The following is a 21,805-nucleotide window of genomic DNA, read 5'->3' as shown; positions in this document are numbered from 1 at the left end:
ATTTCATAATTTGTATAGTGAAAAGCCGAAGAAAGCATGGTAGAATAAGGAAAATCATTACTGGATGGTTATTAAACACTCATTTTCTGACTGAGGCTACAGAATCTACTTACACTGGCTGTCTTCTGTGGTCCAGGCTACCTGACAGTTGTGCAGATACCAAGAGGTTCTGTTAATATTGAAGTCAGAGAAGTTGCCGTGTCACCTGCCTATATTGGTGAGTAGCATATTTTGGTAGATTTCAAAAATTAAGGAGAAGGGACAGCACAATATCATGAAGGAAAAGACATACTGCTTTGCCAAATAGAGACAGACTGAGAGAGCAGGCAGACAGCTATGGAGTTTGGGGTGGGGGTGTGTGCGGAGGGATTGAGAAGAAAAAATAGAGAACTCATGGACATGGACAACACTGTCGTGATTGAGGGTGAGGGTAGGGGGTGAATGGAGGTGAAGAGGGCATAAAGGGATAAATGGTGATGGAAAAAGAAAAAATGGACATACTGCTTTGAGATGGAATACTTTCATGCTAAAATGAAATTCCAAGTCTTATAGGACCACATGTAAGAACTAAACACAAAAATTAGTAGTTTATAGCTTACTCTTCACTGAGTTGCTAATTTGATTTTTAAAATCAATGTTATTGGGGAATAATTTATATATAATAAAGTATATCCATTATAAGTATACAGTTCAAAGAGTACTGACAATTATTTATATGTATATATAACACAGCCACAATATAGATCATTTCTGACTCTAAAACATCCTCTTATTTGCTTTTGCAGTTAAATGCCCCTAGACTTAGCCTCAGGCAAACATTGATCTTTTATCTGACATGTATTTCATTATATTTCTGGAATTTAACATAATTGGATAATACAGTATATACTTATGTATGGCTTTTTGTACTCAGCATAATGTTTTTGAGATTCATCTATATTGTTGAGTGTATCTGAAGTTCACTCTTTTTTATTACTAAATAATATCCCAATGTATGGATATATCATAATATTTTTATCCACTCACTTATGAATATTTGGGTCATTTTTAGTCTTTGACCATTATGAATAAAGTTTCTTGGAACATTTATAGACAAGCTTTGTGTGGACATGTATTTTCATTTCTCATAGATAAAGGCCTAGGAGTGAAATGGTAAGGTTATATGATAAGTACATGTTTGACTTTATAAGAAATTACTGAACTGTTTTCTAACATGGTTGTATTATTTATATTCCCACCAATAATGTAGACGAGTTCCAAATGCTCCCTTCCTTTTCAAAATTATTTTGCCTGTTTAAAATTTTTTATTAAATTATGAGTCCTTTATGTAGTCTATACAAGTCTTTGCTCAAATACATGTTTTATGAATACTTTCTCCCAGTCACTGGCTTATCTATTTTCTATCCTTAATGGTGTCTTTTAATTTGCATGAAATCTAATTTATTAAATTTTTTTATTGTTTGGGCTTTCATGTCCTACCTTAGAAATTGTGCCTACCTCAAGGTTGCAAATATTATCGTCAATGTTTCCTTAAGAAATTATAGTTTTAGCTTTTACATTTAGGTATATGGTCCATTTTGAGTTTTTATATAAGGTATAAAGTAAGGGTTGAGGTTCAGTTTTTTTATATGGATATTCAATTACTATAACACCATTTGTTGAAAAGATTATTATTTCTTAAATCAAAAGATCAAATTCACCTTGTTTTCCTTCTTGCATATATCACAGCCCTGCCCTGTCCTGGCCAATGTCTAAGAACAGCTAATTCATATGTATTGTGAGTTTTCTAGTTGTCTACAGTTGAAGGGCAAATCTAGTACCAGTTATTTCAACAGGGAAAGAAGTGGATATTCTACTTATTTGATGTTTGATCTTTTAAAACAGATTTAGGTTCTCCAGAGACGCCTAGTGAGGCCTGGATGAGTTCGTATGTCCTTTAACATATCATTGCCTTTTCATTAAGTCTTTAAAAAATAAGATGACATCCAGAATACATCTTCGGATAGAACACCAGTATAATCAGGCTTTTCCTTTATTCAAGAAGAGCCCTTTATTTTTGCATCATAATTTTGGAATCAGCAAGACTCAAAACAAAAATAAGACTTGTAACATTAAATTTTTTCCCTTTGATAATTCTCTGTCCATAATGCCACGTCCTCCTCCCCTAGTAAATTACCCAGTACTTGTTAAATGCTCAGTGTTTTCTGAACTACATTATGGTACCAGCAAAAATGTGTTAGCTGAATAGTTGGGTAAATTGAAAGTGAGAGCTCAAATTGAAGGAGACTACAAAGCTGCTGGCGGAGGGGGGATGGTCTGGTTTTATTTTTTATTTTACTAGTTCATATTATACAGGTTCAGACGTCCTTATTTAACATAAGTAATTCTGATATTTTATTTTATTTTTAATAGATTTTATTGATTTCTTACAGAGAGGAAGGCAGAGGGATAGAGAGTTAGAAACATTGATGAGAGAGAAACATCAATAAGCTGCCTCCTGCACACTCCCTACTGGGGATGTGCCCACAACCAAGATATATGCCCTTGACTGAAATCGAACCTGGGACCTTTCAGTCCGCAGGCTGACGCTCTATCCACTGAGCCAAACCGGTTAGGGCTGATATTTTAAATGAAACAGAAAACCACTGTGATAATTGAAAAGAAAAAATTTTAAACACAAGAAAATTTAAACTAAATAATCCTTAAAATTGGTTGACATGTTCTTATCTTAAAAGGTTAATTAGATTTGTTTTTGACAAATGAATCATCATAACATATCTGAAGTCAAGAAAATACAAGTAAATGTGCCAGTCAGATTTGAGTGGGGGCGTGAAAATGGTCTGTGCTGTTACGGACAAGTGGTAGAGGTCCAGAGAGGCAGAGACTGCTCCATGACCTTTATAGTCTTTGGGGCTGCTTCTGTTTTTGTTTTTGTTTTTCCCCATTAGAGAGAGTGGAAGGGAGGGAGGGAGAAAGAGAGAGGAACATTGATAAGAGAAGACACATCGATTGGTTGCTTCCTACATGCGCCCAACCTGGGCCTGAGCAAACCTGCAACCCAGGTATGGACCCTTGACCAGGAATGGAACCCTAGACCCTTTGATGCTGGAGCCGACATTCCAACCAGTGAGCAACACAGGCCAGGGTGAGCTGCTTGTTTATCTGGCCCAATAAATGAAAAAAAAAATTTTGTAAGAGAACATTTATTGGGTAAATTACAGAGGTAGAAAAAGTAATTCCTAGAAGAAATGGGTTTAGGAAATGAGTTATGGATGTAAAAGAAGAAGCTAAAATAATAACAAAAAACTTAAACTGCCATGTTTGTCATTATGAAATCATGTAATCATTATCAAAATCATCACTGTATTTTTCTCTTTAAAAATTTTTATTGAATTTATTGGGTAGCATTGGTTATTAAAATTATATTTTATTAATAAATAAAAGTATATCTTATTAAGTTTCAGGTGTACAATTCTATAATACATCATCTGTGTATTATATTATATAGATGTGTGTTTACCACACCAAGTCAAGTCTCCTTCCATCACCATTTATCCCCTCTATACCCTTTTTTACCTCCCCTCCACCCCCTTTTTCCTCTGGTAATCACCATGCTGTTGTCTGTGTCTATGAGGTATTTTTTTCCTTTGCTTAATCCCTTCACCTTTTTCACCCAGTCTCCCAACACCCTCTCCTCTGACCGCTGTCAGTCTGTACTCTGTATCTATGAGTCTGTTTCTATTTTGTTTGTTAGTTTATTTTGTTCATTAGATTACACATATACGTGAAATTGTATGGTACTTGTCTTTGTCTGACTGCCTTATTTCACTTAACATGATACTCTCTAGGTCCACCCATGCTGTCACAAAAGGAGTAATAGTCCATTGTGTATGTGAACCACACCATTTTTTCTTATCGGTAGTGCCAATAACCTTTTTCTGTCAATAGTTTTAAATGTTTTTTTTGTTGTTTTTTTTTTTAAATATATTTTATTGATTTTTTACAGAGAGGAAGGGAGAGAGATAGAAAGTTAGAAACATCGATGAGAGAGAAACATCGATCAGCTGCCTCCTGCACATCTCCTACTGGGGATATGCCCGCAACCCAGGTACATGCCCTTGACCGGAATCGAACCTGGGACCTTTCAGTCTGCAGGCCGACGCTCTATCCACTGAGCCAAACCGGTTTCGGCAGTTTTAAATGTTTTTAATGCATTTTTAATATAGGTCTTGAAATTATGTATGCATATTTATTAATCCTTTCCTTTATATTTTCTGTGGGTTTTGTCATACTTAAAAAAGCTTTTTATATCCCAGTGTTACTTTTTAAAAGATCTGCCATGTTTTCTCCAAGCATTTTATGATTCAACTGTTTAATTTCAAATATTTACCCATCTGGCATTTATTCTTTCTCTCTTTTTAAACCATTTTTTTTTAAATTGAGGTTTAATTTACATAAAATAGAACTCAACCATTTTAAAGTGAACAATTTAGTGGCATTTGGTACATTCCAAAATATTTTCATCACCCCAGAAAGAACCTTGTGTCCATTAAGCAGTTACTCCCCATTCCTCAACCCCTGGTAACCATCAATCTGCTTTCTGTCTCTATTGGATTTACCTATTCTGGATATCCTATCTAATAAAAGAGGTAATATGCAAATTGACCATCACTCCAACACACAAGATGGCCACCCCCATGTGGTCAAAGATGGCTGCCCCATGTGGTCAAAGATGGCTGCCACAAGATGGCCGGCAGGGGAGGGCAGTTGGGAGCAACCAGGCCTGAAAGGGAGGGCAGTTGAGGGCGACCAGGCCAGCAGGGAAGGGCAATTAGGGGTGACGGAACCTGCAGGGGAGGGCAGTTAGGGGCGACCAGGCCTGCAGGGGAGAGCAGTTAGGAGCAATTGGGCTGGCGGGGAAGGGCAGTTGGGGGTGACCAGGCCAGCAGGAGAGGGCAGTTGGGGCGACTAGGACTGCAGGGGAGGGCTGTTGGGGGTGACCTGACCTGTAGGGGAGGGCAGTTGGGAGTGACCAGGCTGGCAAGGGAGGGCAGTTAGAGGCAATCGGCTGGCAGGGTAGTGGTTAGGGGCAAGCAGGCAGGCAGGCAGGTGAGCGGTTGGGAGCCAGCAGTCCTGGATTCTGAGAGGGATGTCCCAGATTGGAGAGTGGGCAGGCTGGGCTGAGGGACACCGCCCCCCCCCCCCCCCCGCCCCCACACACAAATTTTGTGCACCGGGCCTCTAGTTTCATATAAATGGCAGTTTACAATATGTGACTTTTTCTGTCTAGCCTTTTCCATTTAGCATAATGTTTTTGAAATTCATAACCATTGAAACATATATTAGTAATTCTTTTAATGGCTGAATAATATTTCATTGTATTGTGTATACCACAAATTGTTTATTCGTTCATCCATTGATGGACGATTGAGTTGTTTCCACTTTTGGTTATTGGGAATAGTGCTACTATAAACATGTATGTACAAATATTTGTTTGAGTACCTATTTTCATTTCTTTTGGATATGTACCTAAGAGTGGAATTGTGGTACTTATAACAAACAAAATATAAATTCATCATCATCATCATCATCATCATCATCATAATGCTGAATTTATTATTTGCAAAGGGGCTAGTCTTTTGTCTTAGTTTCATATCTTGTTATCTTTTTTTAAACTAATTGAAGATGCTTCTTTTGTCATATACTTTAAGATGCTTTGTTATTTTTTTCTTTATTGATTGTTATTTCTTAACTGTCTGTTTGGTTGCGTTGTTGTCTGTCTGGGTGCCAGTACTATAGTTTCTCCCACCCCATATTTCTATAATTACTTTTTAATATTTAGACAGGAAAGTCTGCTTCCTCCATCTCTCCCATTCCTAGTTATTTCTTTTGTCATACTTTTCCTTGCTAGTTCCATATGTTTATTTCTCCAGATAACATTTTATTCCTCTCTATCAATGACATCATAAATCAGCCGTGGGCAAACTATGGCCTGCGGGCCGAATCTGGCCCGTTTGAAATGAATAAAACTAAAAAAAAATAGACCGTACCCTTTTATGTAATGATGTTTACTTTGAATTTATATCAGTTCACACAAACACTCCATCCATGCTTTTGTTCCGGCCCTCTGGTCCAGTTTAAGAACCCATTGTGGCCCTCGAGTCAAAAAGTTTGCCCACCCCTGTCATAAATACTTAATATCTTCTTGGCATTCACATGGAAATTACCATTTTAATTTTTATTTTAGAAAATAGTCAAGAATTCCATCTATAAATGGAAATGAATATTCATTGAATACTTCAGTGCAGTTATTTACCAGTGACACTGTGGTAAATGAAGTTTCATATTTTTAGGTGTACTGTGATTTTTTTTTTTAGCTTTAAAATCTGAAACAGATGAATACTATCTTAATTGTGGTTGGACTATTGACTGGCCTAAGAAGTTTGATGCTGCTGGGACAACTTTTCGCTACAAGAGACCAACTGATGAACCAGAATCCTTGGTAGCTCCAGGTCCCACCACGACAAATCTCATTGTCATGGTAAATGTGTCTTTGCCTCTTTATTTTCTCTGCTTTATAGATAAATTAGGTAAATAAAGGTGAAATGGTTTGCCCAAGTGTTTAAAATCCTTGTAAAGTTAAAGCCAGAGTGCTCTCCCATATGAATGTTTGACCATTTCATTGCTTAGTTGAATAATATTTTTATAACCAAACAAGGTAGATGAAAGAAATGGCTCTAAATTACCTATGAAAATGGAAGGAGAAAATTCAAGATAAGTGCATGTGTTCTAAAAGTTATCTTAAATTTCTTATAAGGCTTACTTTATGGCATTATCGTCTTCAAAAGAAATAATAAGTATCTGAATGAAGGCTCATTGTATTTTGATTATCTTCACCAGTTGTTTTCAATGGCAGGTTCTTTATCAAGATACGTATGAGGGAATTACGTATAAGTTCAATGTTCCTATCACTCGGACTGGCAGTGGAGACAGTGATATTGGCTTTACCTGGAATCATCAGCCTTGGTCAGAATGCTCCACTACTTGTGCTGGAGGTAAGACAACCACTAGGCAGCCCACCCAGAGGGCAGCATGGAAAGCAAAACATGTTGTGAGCTATGCTTTGTGTTTGCTAAAGAAGCTAATTGGAAACATTTCTTGCAGGTTTGCTCCAAGCTGTAATTTAGCAAAAGAAACTTTGCTTTAATTATATTATATTCCATTTGTTTTTAACCTCATGTAATTTGTACAGATTTGTTGGTAAAATACATCTTGGCACAATGAGTGTCTCTGCTGATGCTTCTCCCAAGACTAACTTGAAGGTGGGCTATTTGCTTTTCGTGAACACATTCTTGGTAAAGAACATCAAGAGTTTTAAATAAGAAAATGGGCAAGAATCAGGCGGCACAGATACAGCTTCTTGTAATGGGGCATGAGAATGTATGTCCGTGTGCTTGTGTGTTTGTGTGCTTGTGTGTTTCCCATTATCGTACGCAATCGCCCTTCTCCTGCCATCAAAGTTAAGGGGCTCTTTGCCAGGATACTACAGTCATTACTGGTGTCTGGGTCTCTGGGTTAATGGTGTATCCTGACCCCCAGTGTAGTCCCTCAGAGAGGTAGCTGCTAGGCGGTGGTTGGTGATGTGTTGGTTGTCCCATGTGCTTTTTTCATGGGTGCCTTTTCCCCACAATTTACTCTATTCCTAATCCTCCTCCCTCTAGTGGCCACCAATGCAATTCTTTACCTCTGGCTGGGAGAGCAGGACAGTTGGCTTCCTTCAAAGCCAACACCTTTGCTGCTGCATGGACTGGTGAGTAGAAGTGCTGTGCAAGCAGCATCTTCATTCTCTCTGGAGACTAAATGCATCGCCTCCACCGTACACCTTGATTGCAATAGGCAGAGAAACAATCCTATCCTTCAGGCCTACGCTAGACTAACGCGCCTCACCATTCTGAAAGCAAAAACTAAATTTTGAATAGTTATATTTAGAATGGAAGAAATTGAAATAAAATGAATGATCCCATTTTACCCCATATTCCAATGTATTACCAATTTTTCTTTTCTAAACTTCTTGGAAACCTATCACTTAACGTGAACTTTATCCAATCTTGTCCTATACTCAGTGAATCTCTGACACCTCTGATTTGCAAGGATTAAATCAGAGAAATTATTTTCACAGAAATGAATTTCATATAATAAATTTAGTATTTTTGGACTCATACAGAAGTAAATCATTAACTACAACTCCAAATTCAGTAGTAAGCACTGTCTAAAATAAAAAAGCAAATAATAATAATAATAATAATAATAATGTTTTCTTCTGTGTGAAGTGTCATGAAACATGGTATGTATAATTTGTGGCATATTTTAAAAAATTTCTAATTCCCATCCATTTTATGTGTGAAATGGTTGGTGATTTGTAATGTAAAGATATAAAAAGTATAAGACATTACTGTTTTTTTAATAAAATAAAAGGTATTTAAAATGAATTATTCAAGTGAATGCCAGTGTATTATTCGTTAGTGGCATTTATACATATAGATTTCTTCCAATTAAATTCCTTTTTTATTCAATTGATACTTTCCCCTTAACAGTACATACATAAGTCAGGTCCTAGGTAAGATGAGATAAACTTATTTAAAAAGAATTAAAATCATTTAAAGTTTAGGAAATCTAATGAGGAAAGTCTAAGTGTTGAGGTTGATAACTTAGAGAAAAGAAGGCTGAGGGAAAGTGTATCTTCAAGTATGTGACAGAAAGTTGAATGGCAAATTCTTAGGGTCTATTCGTCTTTGTACTAAAAATTGCTATATTTGGGGATGATTTAGACATAGTTTTGTCTGAGGCCAAGGGGGGATTAAATGAATTCTCAATGTTCCTTCTAACCCTATGATTCTTTTGTTCAAAAAGCGGATAGTCCAACAAAAAAGGGAGAAAAATAGGTCATGAAGAGTGAATTTAAAAGAAAAGCCTTGATTTTGTTAAAGAAATATGAAAAATCTAAATGAGTGTTATTCTTTTCCATAGCAATTGTATTGAGAAATCATATTAGAAGAGTAAATTCTTGTGATAAGTGATAAATCAAAAGAAAAGGAGGGCGAAAAGCCCCTGGAAAGAGAATTTTCTTTTCTTTGTTATTTATACTTCTCTCTTCTCTCTGAAGTTACTAATCAGAGATATTTGAGGTGGTTCTGGGAATTGGAATAGTGCTCAGTTGTAAGTGATTGTGGCAGCATTCATGGGGTCATTGCCTTCTTTGGAAGAGAGATGTACAGTACTTGAAAGTTGCCAGGCTTAGTGTGAAGAGCTCCCATTTGTCTTGGTAAGTGGATCTCAAAGTGTGGTCCCTAGCCCAGCAGCGTCAACATCACTTGAGAATTTATTAGAAATGCTAATTTTGGGACCCTATCTCAAACCCACTGAATAGAAACTGTCTGGATGGAGCACAGCAATCTATGTTTTAGCAAGCCTTCCAGGTGCTTCTGATGCTTGGTCAGTTTGAGAACCACTGGTCTTGGTTGACAGAGAAATTTAAAGCCTAGCACTCTAGACACATAGAATCCACACCCTCATCATTGAAGTCTGTGCATCTCTCTAGATTCTTTTGCACCTACAACAATGTCTGGCACATATTAGGCACTCAATAAATATTTGTAGATGAGTGAATAAACAAAAGGAATTATTTTGGCAATTATATATTTGTTCTAGTTCTTCCCAGTGTGGAAAATGAGAGCTTATAATTGCTGTTTTTCTCATGAAGTGGAGCTAAAGGATTGCCACAAAGACACAATATAATTTTGGTTAGCATGGATGAGTAAAATCAAGCTCCTCTCTTTTGTTTTCTTTACTCTGAATAGGTGGGAAATATTTCCTATGATATAGAATACCAATATCAATTATTGGAGTTATTTCTACTTACACATACCCCCAATTTTTAACCCCAAAGTTCTTTAAATACAGGAAGCATATGATTGAGGAAATCTTTTGAGACTTGGAAATCTTGATCAAAGAGGGAACCAGTTATCTGCTTGGTAGTAGTAAATGGAACTTCATCTATTGTTAAGGAATCTTCCAGGAAAAAGTCAGTTCTACTGAGTTTTTTTTACTAAGTAACTAAGGATGAATACTAAAGTTAGTTCTCAATTGGTATACTTCACTCTAGTCTTTCCAGGGTGGTGTTATGTGTCTTAAGGCTGTCAAAATCTTTTTAAATGGAAAAAGAGAAAACAAGATCTCAAAGAACTTTCTATTGCAATCTTACAAGACTCCTCAATGTTCTTACCTATTGCTAACCTGCATGTTTTATTAATGGAAGACCTTTGGACTTTGTGTTTGAGAGCAATATTGATAGTTTTTTCTTGTGAGATCTTCGAAGATAAGAAATTTTGAGACTGTTTTTCGGTTGCTTAGCAGACCCAATGACAAATCTAATGCTTCAGGAAATATTGCTGGTGATTAAGTCCAAGTAATGGTCTTTTCTCTGAGTCAGTGATGAAACACTTCCTTAGCCTGAATGATAACATAGACATGCTATGGGGTATTGTCTTCAGGATAAATGTGATTTTTAAGATACAGTTTTAACTCTTCCTCTGAGTGAAACCCAAGCCCATGAATTAAAAGTTGGCTATTTTCTGAACCACTGTTACTTCAAATAGAGTTTTTGGTTTTTTATTTCTTATCCAAACTATTGAATGCTCTGTAGTTTATCTGACTCCCAAATTTATATACTACCATTATATTCATGATTAATGTGTCAATTGATAAAGGTTGGCTGGGCAGTAAGAATTGTATTATTTTAAAATACAAAGATTTAGGAGTGTTTTTTATCTACTAGTAGTTTATGCCAGTATGCCTTTGCACTCTGACTTCTAAAGCTTCAAATAACAAATACTGTACACTCATCCTTTGATTTTAGTCATACATATTCCATTTTTATTAATGCTTGGCTAGATATGGGGTTCTCAGATTTTAGTGTGCATCAACATTACCTAGAGGGTTTGTTCAAACAAGATTGCTAGGTTCTGCCTCCAGGTTCTGATTTGGTGGGTCTGGCATAGGTTCCAAGAATTTGCATTTCTGACAAGTTTCCAGTGATGCTGCTGCTACTGGTTCAGAAACCAGACTTTGAGAATCATTGGGTTAGACACATAGGTTTTATCAAGCTAATGTCTATTAACACAAAGTGATAAATCTTTTAGGTAATAATCTACATTACAACTAGTCTTTTTAATGATAAATGGTTCTACAATTGAGCTCTGTAATAATAAATACAATTTTATAGTTTGAAAAACATTTTCTGGTGCCCTGTTTCATTTGGTCATTCTTGGCAGCACCATGAGGTAGACATTGATATTATTATTTCTATTTTGTAGGTAAGACGCAAGTGAAGTAACTTGCTGAAATTAGGAATTAGAAATTGAGTCTCTAGTGATTTTTAAAATGTAGCATTTTCTTTCTTAATAAAAATGGTCTTTACCTTGAACAGAGCGTTTTCACTAATTGGCAACCTCAACAGAGCCACATGATGTATCCCCATTTAAAAATAGCTTCTTCACTAAGCTTGAAAATTCATTGTTTCAAATGCTTTCCCTAAAGCAATGGATCTCAACTGTGGCTGCACATTGGAATTACTGGAGAACTTTAAACAATTCTGTGTTTGGCACCGCCCTTAAATATTCTGATTTAATTCCTTAAGAGTGTGGTCTGGGCATCAGATTTTTAAAAGCTCCCTAAGTAATTCTAATGCACAGCTAAGGTTGAGAAGAGCTGCCTTTGAGGTTGATTGAAAGCTTATTTATTTTTCAAATGATTTACATTCAGATTCAGATACCTCTGGGACCATTTCTAACTCACATCTCTTATTAATTGGCTACTAGTTGACTGCAGTGGTTAATGAGATTTGGGTATAAGTATTTGGAATGAGAAGGTATAGAGGATCATCAGAGAAGGGAATGAAAAAGGTGGCAGGATTCCAATTAATTTCATAATTTGTTTGTGTGGGCATTGGCCTTGCACATGCATTTGGAAAGCTTTTTTATAGTTCAGTTTATTTGCATGCCATATTTTATTTGATGGATCACATATAAGCCTCTAGTTAATGTTTTTAAAATACACTAAAATTGTGCTAAATATCACTTCTTGGCCTTTTGGCTAATATCAAGTGAAACTGTGCTAAACAGATTTTGAAAGCTCTTTCTTCTAATTTCAAGTTTTGTGGTACTTAGGGTGCTAAAATGTGTAAGTGGATATATATTCAACTTAAAATTAGACCCACAAGTCAGAATGTAAGATGCATATGACCCCTGTTTTAACTCAATATCTATGTAAACTAATAAGAAACTTCTTTTCTCTTTGTGACTTATAGTTCTAATCAGAAAAATTCTTCTATTGTTTTAGGACATTTTTTTTTTTGATAGGGGATGAATCTTTGTAAAATGCAGCAGTATTAATGATAATTTTCTGTCTTTCTGAATGTACTCTCATTTCACACTATTCAAATCATTCCCTTGTACCCACACTACCTCCTTAACATCTTCTCTTATTTAATACAACCCGTAGGCTTAAAGCAAAACCTTCCAAAGCCAACTAATTAAGAGTTGATGCTGTACTTGTTGCATTTAACTTTGCACCTGTTCTGCTACTGAAGAAACCTTAAGGATACTTCCTTTGTAGTGCAAAGAAGGACAGAAATACATATTCATTTTGCATGTAGAAGTTTTAAATTTATACTCAAAATATATACAATCTTTGTCCTGCGATTCACTTTATTGACACTTCTGATTACTTTTCCCAAATTGTTTTTTTTCTAGGGTTTTCTTTCTTCCTCTTTGTGTAGAAGTACAAAAATTGTATACCAAAGAACTCAATTTGAAAACTGAAAAACACACAAACGCATGGAGGCTGAATAACATGCTACTAAACAATGAATGGGTTAACAAGATCAAGGAAGAAATCAAAAGATACCTTGAGACAAATGAAAATGAAAACACAATGACCCAAAATCTGTGGGACACAGTGAAACAGTTCTAAGAGGAAATTCATAGTAATACAGGCCTACCTCAAGAAACAAGAAAAATCTCAATATAATCTTACACCTAAAGAAACTAGAAAAATAACAACAAACAAACCCAAAAGTGATTAGAAGGAAGGGTATAATAAAGGTCAGAGCAGAAACAAATAAAATAGAGTCTAAAATAAATACAAAAGATCAATGAAATCAAGAGCTGGTCCTTTGAAAAGATAAACAAGCTGGACAAACCTTTAATCAGACTCATCAAGAAAAAAAGAGAGAGGACCCAAATAAATAAAATTAGAAATGAATGAAAAGTGACAACTGACACCACAGACATACAAAGATTTATAAGAAAGTGCTGTGAACAACTATATGCTAACAATACAATTTGGAAGAAATGGGTAAACTTCCTGAAACATACAATCTTTCAATACTGAATCAAGAAGAAACAGAAAATCTGAACAGACTACTACTAATGAAATTGAATCAGTAATTACAAAAATTCTCAACAAACATAACTCTTGGCCTGAATGTCTTCACAGGTGAATTTTACCAAACATATAAAGGAGAATTAATACCTATCCTTTTCAAACTATTCCAAAAAAATTGAAGACAACAGAAGACTCCTAAGCTCATTTTATGAGGCCAGCATCACCCTGATTCCAAAACCAGATAAAGACATTACAAAAAAAGGAAAATTATAGGCCATATTCCTGATGAAGATAGATGCAAAAATCTGCAACAATATATTAGCAAACCAGATCCAGCAATACATTAAAAAGATCATACACTATGATAAAGTGGGATTTATTTCTGGGATGAAAGTTTGGTTCAATGTCTGAAAATCAGTTAAAATGATACACCACATAAACAAAGTGAAGGATAAAAATTACATGATCATATCAACAGATGCATGAAAAGCATTTGACAAAATTCAGCATTCATTTATGGTAAAAAAAACTGTCAGCAAAGTGGGGAAAGATGGAACATACCTCAACATAATAAAGACCATATATGACAAACACAACCAACCAACATCATACTTAGTGGGGAAAAGCTAAAAGCATTTCCCTTAAGATCAGGAAAAAGACAAGGATGTTCACTTTCACCACTTTTATTCAACATAGTGTTAGGCACATAAATCAGACAAGAAGTAGAAATAAAAGGCATCCAAATTGGAAAGGAGGAAGTAAAACTGTCATTATTTGTAGATGACATGATACTGTATATAGAGAGAACCTTAAAGATCCACCATAAAACTATTAGAAGTGATAAATAAAGTTAGTAAAGTAGCAGGAAAAAAATTAATATTCATAAATTAGTTGCATTTTACACACCAATAATGAACTATCAGAAAGAGAAATTAAGAAAGCAATCCCATGTACAAATGCATCAAAAAGAATAAAATACCCAAGAATAAATTTAACCAAGGAGATAAGAGATCTGTACTTGGAAAATTGTAAGACACTAAAGAAAGAAATTGAAGATATAAATAAATGGAAGCATATACCATGCTCATGGATAAGAAGAATTAACATTTTAAAATGTCTATGCTACCCAAAACAATCTATAGATTCAATTCAATCCCTATCAAAATACCAATGGCATTTTTCATAGAACTAGAACAAATAACTCAAAATTTATATGGAATCACAGAAGACCCCAAATAGCTACAGCAAATCTTGAGAAAGAACATAGTTGGAAGTATCATGCTACTGATATCAAACTATACCACATGACTATGTAATCAAAACAGCATGTTGCTGGTATGAAACAGACATGTGGATTGATGAACAGAATAGAGAGCCCAGAAATAAACCCACACCTATATGGTCAATAAATATATGATAAAGAAGGCAAGAATTTACAGTGGGGTAAAGACAGTTTTCTTTAATAAATGATGTTGGGAAAACTGAACAGATACATGCAAAAAAAAAGAAACTAGGCCACTTTTTTATACCACATACAAGAATAAACTCAAAATGGATTAAAGACTTAAATGTAAGATCTGAAACTATAAAATTCCTAGAAGAAAACATGGGCATAAACCCTAACATTGCTCTTAGTGATTTTTTTAAGGATATATCTCCTTGGGCAAGGGAAACAAGAAAAAATAATGGGATTATATCAAACCAAAAAATTTTTTGCACAGTACAGGAAAACATGAATAAAAGTAAAAGATAGCCTACTAATTTGGAGACGATATTCACCAATGATACATCCAATAATATACAAAATTTATAAAGAACTCATACAAGGTAACAAAAAAAACCAACAACACCCAAACAGTCCAATTAAAAAGTGGACAGAGGACCTGAATAGACGTTTCTCCAAAGAGGACATGCAGATGGCCAATAGTTATATGAAAAGATGTTATAATAATCATTAGATGTCACTAATAACCAAATTAAAACAATAATAAGATATCCTCTCACACCTGTCAGAATGGCTATCATGCCCTAGCCATTTTGGCTCAGTGGATAGAGCACCCACCTGTGGACCAAAGGGTCCCGAGTTCAATTCCAGGCAAGGGCATGTACCTTAGTTGCAGGCTCCTCCTTGGCCCGGGCCCTGGTCAGGGCTCATGCAGGAGGCAACTCATCAATGCGTTTCTCTCACATTGATGTTTCTCTCTGTCTTTCCCTCTCCCACTCTCCCTAAAAATCAATGAAAAAATATCCTTCAGTGAGGATTAACAACAACAAAAAAGAATGGCTATCATCAATAAATCAACAAGCAACAAATATTCGAGAGAATGTGGAGAAAAGGGAACCCTCTGCACTTGTTGGTAGGATTGCAAATTGATGCAAAAACTATGGAAAAAGTATGGAGGTTCCTAAAAATATTAAAAATAGAGCTACCTTATAAACTAGCAAGTCTACTTTTGGGTATTTACCTGAAGAAATCCAAAACAGTAATTCAAAAAGATATATGCATTCTTATATTCATTGCAGCATTATTTACATTAGTCAAGATATGGAAGCAACCTAAATATCCATCAATAGATACTTAAAGATATGGTATATATACAATGGAATATAACTCAGCCATAAAAAAGGATGAAATCTTGCCATTTGTGACAACATGGTTGGACCTAGAGGGTATCATGCTAAGTGAAATAAGTCAGACAGAGAAAGACAAATACCATCTGATTTCACTAAAATGTAGAATTTAAAGAACAAAATAAATGAACGAACAAAACAGAAACAGGCTCATAAATAGAACAAACTGATGGTTGCCTATATAGATGGGGGTTTTGGGTGTTGAGTGAAAAAGGTGAAGGGATTAAGTCATGCGGCTATAAAGTACAGCCAGCATAGGGAATGTAGTCAATAATATTGTGTAGTGCCAGGTGGGTACTAGACTTATTGGGGGCGACTTTGTAAATTATATAAATGTCTACCCACTAATATAAAATAATATCGAATGGCAACTGTAATTGAACAGTTTTAAAAAACCACCTCAATTTGGTCAGGTTTCTGCTGACAAACAGGCATCTCTCTGCTACACATTCGTTGCTGGACAGCTAAGGCAAAAAGAGATAAGTTACATCTGTGCTCAGATTGAGGAGGAGGAAGAAGGAGACAGGTTATTTTTAGAGGCAATTTGTTTTAGGTTTTATTTTTTTAAATGTTTTAGCTTTTAAAACTTTATTTAAATTATTTTTTATTTTCCAATTACAGTTGACATACAATGTTATATTCGTTTCAGCTATACACTCCAGTGATTAGACATTATTTAACTTACTCAATGGTCATCCTGATACATCTTCTACTTGCCTGGCACCATACATAGTTATTAGAATATTATTGATTATATTTCCTCTGCTGTACTTTCCATCCCCATGATTATTCTGTAACAACCAATTTGATTTTGTTTGAAGATAAAGATTTTTCTTATATATACATACTATGGGTTATTCAAGAATGTTTCTGATCAGTTGTCCATTTAAAATATTGACCATTTAAAATATTATCATTACTTTTATATTTAATTAGCCTAATTAAGTTTTCTTGCATGTTTGATGCTTATTTTAAATAAGTGCTTTTTCATTTATTATTCTTTTGTTCTCCTGGATGTCATCTTAAGCCTTGAATGTGTGTGTATATGTGTGAATTGCATATAAACTTAAAAGATATTCTTTCTGTGTTTCTTCTTTCTAAGTAAGACATATTCTTTTTTTTTTAAAGACATATTCTTTTTATTTTACTATCTGTGATTTCACCTAATTCACCAGTATTCTCATAAATATTGGAACTGGTCTCTACTTTTTCAGATTTTTAAGATGCTTTACATAGTTTTACAACTGCTATTTTGTATTCTTCTGATTTAGGGCCATATTTTTCAAACCGCATCATGGAGCCACAGGACACTGCAGAATATTGGGCATTTTCAATGCCAACACGGTCACATCAGTTGTATGCCACAGTTTATTACTATTAAGTTGTTTGGACCTAACTAATTATTAAGTGAAACTCTTTGGTATTTTTTTCTGCCTTGGTTCTGCGAAAAATTTACTGAGACACTAAGGATGCTGTGAACCAAGAAAGTTTGAGAACTCTTGATTTAGGGTAAAATGAGTGTCATTATATTGAGTAAAATGAATGTCATTAAAGTTGGCTAAAAATTAGTCACCTCACTTCAGTAGACATTGAATTTCATTTCATAAGAGGGAAAAAAGAAAGCATATAACTTGTTTATTCTGGGTCCTAGTGGTATTCAGAGTTTAAAAATCAGATTTTTTTAGTTAAGGAACTAGAGGTCTTAAGTAATATGTAATTTCTCCTTCAGACCTGTATTAAGTATTCCTGCTTATGTGCCTTCCTGAATATGTTTCCTTCCTTTGTCTCTGTTAGTTCAGTTTAAGAGTTTAAGATTAGTGGGTGATTTAAAGAAAAAAGGAGAAAGAGAAAATAAACTATATATTTAAAAGAGCCCCTGATAGCAAATTCTTTTCTGCAGTTTACTACCTAATGAGATTATTTAATAATCTACACTATTCATTTATTAATAACATGTTTTTTTCCAATGATTTTAATGAATCTATCATGCAGATTACTATAGTCCCTTTAAAATGTTGGCTATTTCTACATTGTTTCTAGGGAAACATTATAAGTTCATGTTATATAATTTATTGTTTTCAAGAATGATACAACACAAACATAATGTACACTTAAAAGTATAGCTAAGTCATTCTAAAAATAACGCATTTAAACTTTTTTTTAAAAAGCCATTATTATTCAAAAATATAGAATGCAACCTTTAGGCCAGTACTAGTATCTGCCTGAAAGAGAACAGCTCTCAAAGTACCAGATAAAACAGAGGCAAATGCTTTGCCTTTTCACAGTCCTTTTGATTTCTTTGCTAGTTCTAAGTACCTAACATACTTACCATCACTAAAAGTGGCCAATTCACTATTAGTGAATAAAAGAATGTGCTTCAAACAAAGAAGGGTTTTGAGACTTGACTTTTATAGACATAATAACAATAATAATGACTAACACTTGTCAGCTTATAAAAGACATTTATAATGTGACTTTGACTGGAACTCAAAGTGGAGGATCCCAAGTGAAGCAGACAGAGGAAAACCAATCCAATTGTTTTTGAAGATTCAAAATACACTTGATTGAAATTAAGTGTTAAAGACATAAAAAAGTTGAATTCTATAATTAAGTTTGCTTCTCTTTGATTTAGGAATTACCATGTGAAAGTTACTTTCAGTGTCAAGTAAAAGATAACAGATGGAAATTTTAGTTTGAATAATTAAAAGCCCTTTACTTATCATCATTCCCCCCCTTAGAAAAAAATCATTATGTAACTAGTTTTTAAGAAAAAAAAATCCCTATGGAAGTTATTTTCATGTGAGGTTTTATAATATACCATAGCTTGAAGCTGTGAGGGTTCTTTTACATTTGATTCCTGTATATTCCAAATGTAGGCATAAAACCTATTTAATAATACAAGTCCCTTGTAAAAAGTGACTTGAATTTTCAGGGAATAAATATTTGCATTCAGCTTCATTTATTATTTCCTATTATTGTCTTGATCTTTGAAAAAGAAATTTTTTATAAGACTGGACAATAGTCTGTCATTGCATTGATGGTGGCATTCCCCTATTGACTCTCTACTACCATCCCCTTCTTTCAAGTCATTTTCAGTGTTGAGAAGGATGAAGACCCTTTAACACAGGGGATTAGTTGTACCAGGCATTATAGCAGGGCATCTGTGAACATCACAGCTCCTAAAAGCATACCGTCTTGTAGCCATCAATTACACCAGGCTCGGTTCTCATGCAGCGTGCCCAGGAGAGGAGTAACTCCTCCAGGCAAACTCGTGCTCTTGGCTGGTTCACGCTTCTGGAAGTTAATATGCTTGTTCACTTATTTGTCCATAATCATTATTTCTATTTCTATTTTTCCTTAAGCATATGGCTTTCCCTACATAATACACTTTTTAAAAAATTCATTGAATTCTCCTGGGTATCTTCAATATAACTTAAGCTTTCTAACCTCTCGTAAAAAGTCTTACATATGAGCATTGCACCTGATAACCTGACATTTCTTACTGTTTACTCTGCATATTGTGGCTTGCATTTTCTCTTAATGTTAAGATTCATAACTGAAGGCAAGAGATCTCTGCTAATCTAAAACATTTCCCCTGTGTTCTTTCCTCTTTCATCTCATTTCTGTTGCTTTGGAGATTATATTTTTTCCTAATGTGATTAGGGCCTAGATACATATTTACTCGCTGAAAAACTTGGGTAAGACTGAAAACAAAGTTTAAGTTCATTCCTATTGTATTAATGATGTATGTGTCACAGATCATGTTTCACTTGACAAAATTTTTGTCCAAAATACCATTTTTAACAACCATATCATATGTACCTTTACAAGTTATTATGCATAAAATACTTTTGGAAAAAAGAAAGCCTTTTATAATGGTAAGCATCATCATCCCAATTTTATAGAATCTTATGATATTACTATACCCATTTTTTTTACTTGAGCAAAATGAGTTTATTTTAAAAGCTATATATAACTTGTAAGAGAAATCAGACAGCAATAATAAACAAAATTAAATAAAAAATATTAGACCTGAAAGGGCGTGGTTTTTTTTGAAAGGGCATTTTTTTAAGGTGACTTCCATAATTATAATAGTACTTGCCTAATCTTGCCTCCTCATTTTAATGTCATCTCATTGAGGTCAAGACTGCCTCACTTATTTCCCCCCTTATGATAAGGAATAAACCATGCCTTAGACATGGTAGGAATCCAGTGAGTTAAATTAAGCTAGACACTTGCCATGGAAAAGATTACTGTTCATATATAATGAGTCGTAGGAATTCCCTCCAGGGATAGTGTGATTTCAAATAAATGCAGTATATGTGTGCTCCACCCTACCTTACCATCAGTAAACACAGTTGAAAAATACAATATTTTTAGAGTTGCATTTTTCTTTTCTTAATCCTGTTCCCTTGGGACATCTAGTTTTGCTAGGACAGAAGGGAAGACACTAAAAAGGCAGAGAAAGAAAGCCTTTGAACAATAAAAACTAGCAGGAGGCTCATCAGAAGCAGGAAGCATATGGGTGGAGCTGATTGGTACCCTGGATGCCAGCTGTTAGATCCAAGGCAGATGGGCTTTGCTCTGCCCTGAAAATGCTTGTGTCTGGCCAATAATCACACAGCGCAACAGCCAGATTCCAGCAGTGAAAGGCAGAGGAGAGAGACTTTTTATTCGTGGAACTTGTTGCTCTTTGGATGATATCTGCCCTGAAGACTTAGATTATGTTAATATTGCTAGCCATATGCTCTGTATACTGTGGTAATATAGTGTTGTCTTGGTTGCTAGCTACTTTGGGTGTTGTGGTTAAGCAAATTGTTGCTTTAGCCACCAACCACATTCTTAGTCTAAACTCTGACTTAATAACTTCTTTCCCCACCACTTCCTCTTCAGAAAACTGCTATGATATGATGTGCTATGGCTCTAGGTTAAATTATCTAGAGGTTGGTTAGCCCATTCATCCCAAGTATGCATGTATACCTCTCTTTTACTCCCTTACTGACTCACTCATATGTGGTTATTGACTCTTCACTTACCAGCCCATTCAATGGTCTAGGACTGAAATCTGGGTGTTATGAGTAGATTTGAGAAGACCCAGAAGATCTTCCTCCTGCCCTTAACCTTCCCTATACCATTCTTGGTTTAACATAGTCACTCTTTCTAGTAAAATTCAAGTGGTAATTTCTGTGTATTGAGTACCCTCTTTCCACTTTTAAAATGGTGACCTTCCCTGAAAAAAGGCAACATATTGCTAAAATGATTATACATGAATTTATAAAATTAAGAGAGAGAGAGAGAGATGGGACATGAGGACATTAAGCAGCTTACAAGGGGAGGAGAGGAGGGACTGAAATGGAGGTGAGAAATGAAGAGGAGCTGTAGTCTCAAGTGCTCATTTGGGCTTGGCCCTAGGACTGTGGCTGCTAAGCAAAGATCCCGTGCTCTTCACGGGAATCATCGCATAAACCTAGAGCAAGTACAGCAGGTGAAGGAGTTCATCCAGGACTCAATTGTTCCAAAATATTAAAGCCATTTCTTGATGTGTAGCTTAGAACAGTGATTCAAGTTGAGTACTTCTTTCTCCCATTAGACAAGAGAACCTTTGATGGACAAATGGATCATCTGTAACTTTTAGCTATTGGCAAAAAGTTAAATATAAGATCTGACAAATTTAAATTTTCAGACTGAAAGTAAGGCTTACGTTTCCATGTTACGAGCCATCATATTTGAT

General features: G+C 35.0%; 1 protein-coding gene across 1 annotated transcript in view; it reads left to right on the top strand.

Annotated features, from left to right (window-relative positions):
• Positions 1-21,805, top strand: part of ADAMTS6 (ADAM metallopeptidase with thrombospondin type 1 motif 6) — a gene marked incomplete at its 5' end in the record, with an annotated part of 219,642 nt that overhangs the window by 157,946 nt on the left and 39,891 nt on the right. The window contains 3 exons of the mRNA XM_081090221.1: positions 137-217; positions 6,378-6,541; positions 6,917-7,055. Coding sequence (XP_080946347.1) covers positions 137-217; positions 6,378-6,541; positions 6,917-7,055 — 384 coding nt within the window. The remainder of the gene's footprint in view (positions 1-136; positions 218-6,377; positions 6,542-6,916; positions 7,056-21,805) is intronic.

Source organism: Myotis nattereri (genome assembly GCF_964212035.1).
Source record: "Myotis nattereri genome assembly, chromosome: 4".
NCBI classification, from domain to species: domain Eukaryota; kingdom Metazoa; phylum Chordata; class Mammalia; order Chiroptera; family Vespertilionidae; genus Myotis; species Myotis nattereri.
The sequence above is the reverse complement of the archived record's forward strand: the minus strand, read 5'-3'. Positions and strand labels throughout refer to the sequence as shown.